The following is a 6,000-nucleotide window of genomic DNA, read 5'->3' on the forward strand; positions in this document are numbered from 1 at the left end:
ATAATCTTTCAATTTTTAACAAATAATTGCTAAATGTGATCGAATTTTAAATAAAGAGATTTCTATATACTCTATTGCTAAGAAACAGTGAGATTTTGAATAACTAATTCTTTTTTTAATTTTTGATTTTATAAAATATTTTGACAATTTTTTTACTGATTTCAAAAACGAATCTCCAGTTTATTAAATTAAATTTAAAAAATTACTTTGAGCAAAAGATTTTTTTACCTGTGGCTACTACAAAGTGATAAAACAGTAATATTGTGATTGGAAGCATATAAAATTTAAATGGTGAAAATTTGGTGTAGATATTTAACAATGCCTATTTAACAAGAACACACTCAAGAACAAGTTCAATTTCAAAGGAAATCAAGGAAAATAAATCTATTACGAAAAAAATGCAAACACCCTATGAGAGCAGTAGCTTCAGGCTAAAAGAATCTGCGCTAAATCATCTCAAGAATTTGAATAGTAATTTTTTTAATTAACTAACTATTTAATTAATTGCATCAAAGCGTTAATTAAAACCTTCTTTATATTTCAATAATTGTAAACAAAATTAGAAGTTTTTTATTCAACAAATATTAACAATGTGTGGCGGTTTTAAAAATCGTCTGACATTTGACATTCGTATTTTAATTTTTAAAAAAGGATTCAAATGATAAAAGGATTCTGCATAATTTTATATTTCATATAAAGGTATAATACATATTTACACTATTTAAAACAATTTCGAGCATGTAATTGATGTTTAAAATGTAAAGACTATTTTTTATATCTTCGATATTATAACATTTTTATCAGATTTGATGATTCAGTTTTTCATAGAATTTCCGAAGTATTGATTTCCATTCCTCTTCCACTACTGTCCATAGTCCAACAACTGTAATTGTTTTCATTAAAAAATTCATATAATTCATTTCATAACTTTTTTTGAATTTCAGAATAGGATTATTTCTGTTCTGAAAGCGTAAAAACATATCCTCCCACGGAAATTTCATTCTCCAGTAGGACAACGACCCCAAACAGATTGCACGCAACGTAAAAATGTGGTGTCTTATTTAATGTAAACAGCAATTATACACACTACTACAGTCCACCAACATCAGTATCATTGAATATCTGTGGCACACACTCTTAGCAGTGGTCCAAAAACACAAAATTAGAAACAAAACCCATTTAAAACAAATGTTGCAAGAAGAATGGCATAAAATATCTTCAGATACCACCAAAAATGGGTCGAATCGGTACCACGACTTTTAGAGGTTATTATAAAAGCCAAAAGACATGCAACTAAATACTGACACTTTCTTTCTGTGTGAGATGTCACAAAACTTGATTCATGTATTCTCAATTTTGTGAGACAAAAATCTGCATATGTTTATTTAAAATGCTTCTGAAACTTTTCAATTTAGAAATTTTTCGTTGATTGTTTTCATTTCAAATTAAACCATTTGTTACGTGTAAAAAGAAAAACATATTTGCACTTCTATGTAATGTGTTATTTATATTGAAAGTCGGATTTATCAAATAAAAGTAAGGTGTTCTCTCAATTATTTGAGCCATTATATATATCTACGCAATATTTAGAAAGAAAAATAAATTTAAATGTAGCAGACGATATTTCTCCATTCAAATAACAAGCTGCTGCAGTAAATTTTAATCTCCAAATCATTTACTTTTTTAAAATTCTTTATCAAAATTGTTCTAAAAGTGTGTAAATGCCTTCTGTACTTTTTTAATTAAAAATATTAGAATGAAAGCATTTCAATACGATCAAAGCCGGGATCAGCTAATTATTCTTAGTATCTGAATAATGAGAGCTTATGAATGATTAGCTAATTCTTATAACTCGTATGATAATATCATAATCATATCTACGGCGGAAATGCTTCTTTCGTATTCATTTGCTGATTATTGCTCATTAAATTGTTGATCTTATCGTCAATGCTCCAATTATGATGGTTTCTACATTAAATATAAATATATAATGCATATAAAATTAAATAATTATTTTTGATAATAAATCAATTTGTTTTTTAGAATTTCATATTTGTCAATATATATACAAAGATCGTAAAGTCACGAAATGCAACATCGAAATAAGTACAGGACTAATCAGTACAATAGATAGATATTTTTCCTTATTCAGAATGCATGTAGAAAAGTATTTGTGTCAATTAATCATAGTTATTTTAAAAATAAATCTTTGAAACATGAAAATTGATAACGTTACTTACATGGTAAGGATGTTTGGTGTCGCCAGCATAGGAAACCAGTGAGGTTGTGTAGTCATGCTTGATTGCACCGAGAAATCACTACACATCTGTCACACATTCACTAACTGGTCACAATATAAAAAAGTTTGATACAGTTAGAGTCTTGGCTCTACATATTATATAATAAGTCACTTATATGACAAATGGTAGCCAATAATCCAAGACATCATTTTTCAAGGCATCGTTTTCTTTTTCGAAGCTATCCATCACAGCATAAAATAGTCCAAGCTGAATTTTTTTCTTCGAAACAGATATGAAATCCTTTTAATCTATATTCCCATTAATCATCTGAAAGAAGAAGAAAAATAAAAAACTTAACTTTCCTGATTAAAATGAAAACTATCAGAAAATTTAGTTTTCAATTGCAATTGTACGTGGTGTGTTATATTGCTGAAATGTAGACGTAATAGTTTATTTCAAAGTTAAACGAAGTAATTCGACTTTATATCAATGCCACATTCGCATCCGTCGTTTGTTTTGACATATTTCTGTTGAAAATTCGCCGTGTAATCTGAACTAGGGTTGCCTTGTCATAGATCAAAGAAATATCACCTCTTTATTGCGAAAGATAAATGACTACGACGAAACTTTTAGCTATAAATTCACTCTTAACAATGGTTTTATACTTTTTCTTTCTTATTTCGTTGGTGACAGTTCCTTACTTTTATTCATCCAATAATAAGAATAGCGCGTACATTTTTATAATTATCATTTCTGTTATTAAAAGTTATCTTTATAAAGGATTGTCAGAAATATTTGAATGTACATTCATACGTATATGCAAAGTATTAAAATTGAAAACGTGGAGTAAAGATTAAATTTTACGATATTTGCTACTGTTAAATGAATATTATTATTTCAAATTTGTGTTATAAAATTGTTTAAATTGTTATTCTTATAAATTCAGCATGAAAGAAGTTTATTCTCCTAGAAGTATCTTACAAAAGGCTAGCAGTTATGCTGATTGTCTAAAATTTAGTTTACTTTGATCATGAAATATACTTCTTTTAATAATGAATTTTAACCCTTCAAACGGTATTTAAAGTGAATTCCAGCAATAGCTATGTTTAAGAAAAACACATCGGCAAGCATTTGCTGATAAGCAAAAATCTGAGAAATAATGCTTATAAAGGCAGAGCTGTATTTTCATACTCGGGATTTCTTTTAAGAAGGGACTCGCATTTCTTTTAAGTTTGTGATGTTTCTGGCATAAGATAAATCACTGTCAGGCAATTAAAGTTACAGTAATTAGATTTTCAGAGACACGGTTTAAATAATTTGTTTTAAAGGAACTGATAAAGTGAATTTATTGAATGTATTATGTTGAATCTGAATGTATTATGTTGAATCTGAATGAATTATGTTAAGTATTAATCTGAATTATTGGAAATTACTCAGAGTGAATTACTAAAATTAATGATCATCAAAAGTATTATGTTGAGTTTGAATCTGAATTATTGGAAATTACTCAGACTGAATTGCTAAAATGAATGATTATCAAATGTATTATGTAAAGTTTGAATCTAAATTATTGGAAATTACTCAGACTGAATTACTAAAATGAATGATTATCAAATGTATTATGTAAAGTTTGAATCTAAATTATTGGAAATTACTCAGACTGAATGAATAAAATTAAGTATTACCGAATGTATTATGTTGAGTATGAATTTGAAGCATTATCTCATCCTTCGCGGAATGTGGTGTGAAAGCGTAAACATAGGAAAAGTAACTATGGTGTCTCCTTCATCATGTTAGCATATTTAGAATTATAAGGTCCACCCAAAATACCCCTTATGTTATTTCAAAATGAAGCGTTAATCTCTCTATATTTTTTTTTAAAAAAAGAAATGTTTGCATGTATGTTATATACATACGTAAATATATGCCAAACTCGGTAGCTCTAGAACCTGTTCACAGCCTTTCTTGTGACTTTGGTTTTTTCATTAGAGCGTCAACACATACATTGTCTTTTATTATTAATAGAGATTTTAAAAAATGGAGCTCAGATAGAATTATTTTTTGTACTACTCCATCATCATTTAAACCGCCATTTCATTATTTTTACTGAGCTTCCACAATGATTTTTATCTCCGAAGAAATTTTATCTGTTCTTATATTCACAAATAAAATACTTCTTTATCTAAAAGAAAAAGTCTCTGAAACAGATAAATCTTTTTTTTTAATATTTCATTAGGATATTTTGCATTGCACAGAAAAGAGATCGTTATGTTCAAAATACTCTCTGATAAATTAAATGTTATAATAAAAATGAGAAAATAAATTCGAACCTCTAGGCGAAACATCACAGCATGATAACGTCTTCTGTTATTGTTGACTTTTTCAACAATGACAGAACAAGAGTAAGACCATATGACAATTTACAGATATCATGCGGGCCTAAAAGCATTATCATGTTAATCAAAAATTATCATAAAGAATGATAAACTTGTTTTCTTGACAGCTATCTCGTTTTTGCTTTCTCGTGTATGAAGAAAGCCAAGAGGAAGTGTTCAAGTCGTTGAAAAATTCAAACTCGAGATTTTGACCCATCTGTACGTACTTGAGTACAAAAAACACATTTATGTCTGTGAGCACAATAACTCAAAAACAATTTAAACTAGAAAGATGAAATTTGGTAAACTGACTTTACATTAAATTGTTAGATTTCTCTTAAATTTTGAATGAATTCTATTCAGAAGAAGTCTATTTGTGCGGATGTTCTATTCCAAGTTAACACTATAATTACAACATGAAAAAAACTATAGATATAGATAGAATTATAGATACCATACTCTGGCATATAGATTTATCATCTCAAACGTAGATATATATCGAATTTTAAACCAAATCTGCAAGTAATTGACCGTCTACTGGTCTTTACTTTTGCAAGCATCAAATTCTGATAAAAAAAAAAACAAGCAAACAAAATCAAACAAGTAACAACTTTAAAAGAAAATTTATTCCATAGTTTTAGCATCTAAAATGAAGTAGTTTCTTATTAAACTTTGAAGAAGTTTTATTCAGAAGAAGTCTGTTTGTCCGGATGTCCTATTTCAAGTTAACACTATTACAACATGAAAAAAACTATAGATATAGATAGAATTATAGATACCATACTCTGGCATATAGATTTATCATCTCAAACGTAGATATATATCGAATTTTAAACCAAATCTGCAAGTAATTGACCGTCTACTGGTCTTTACTTTTGCAATCATCAAATTCTGATAAAAAAAAAAACAAGCAAACAAAATCAAACAAGTAACAACTTTAAAAGAAAATTTATTCCATAGTTTTAGCATCTAAAATGAAGTAGTTTCTTATTAAACTTTGAAGAAGTTTTATTCAGAAGAAGTCTGTTTGTCCGGATGTCCTATTTCAAGTTAACACTATTACAACATGAAAAAAACTATAGATATAGATAGAATTATAGATACCATACTCTGGCATATAGATTTATCATCTCAAACGTAGATATATATCGAATTTTAAACCAAATCTGCAAGTAATTGACCGTCTACTGGTCTTTACTTTTGCAAGCATCAAATTCTGATAAAAAAAAAAAAACAAGCAAACAAAATCAAACAAGTAACAACTTTAAAAGAAAATTTATTCCATAGTTTTAGCATCTAAAATGAAGTAGTTTCTTATTAAACTTTGAAGAAGTTTTATTCAGAAGAAGTCTGTTTGTCCGGATGTCCTATTTCAAGTTAACACT

General features: G+C 27.8%; 1 protein-coding gene across 1 annotated transcript in view; it reads right to left on the reverse strand.

Moving 5' to 3' along the window:
- The window catches only part of LOC129965744 (ankyrin repeat and fibronectin type-III domain-containing protein 1-like), a 619,339-nt gene extending 616,785 nt beyond the window's left edge, over positions 1–2,554 (reverse strand). Inside the window, exon 1 of the mRNA XM_056079892.1 lies at positions 2,241–2,554. Within this exon, the coding sequence (XP_055935867.1) occupies positions 2,241–2,326 (86 nt within the window). The 5' untranslated portion in view covers positions 2,327–2,554. The remainder of the gene's footprint in view (positions 1–2,240) is intronic.
- Positions 2,555–6,000: the final 3,446 nt, after the last annotated feature.

This window comes from Argiope bruennichi, chromosome 4, assembly GCF_947563725.1.
Source record: "Argiope bruennichi chromosome 4, qqArgBrue1.1, whole genome shotgun sequence".
Taxonomy (NCBI): Eukaryota; Metazoa; Arthropoda; class Arachnida; order Araneae; family Araneidae; genus Argiope; species Argiope bruennichi.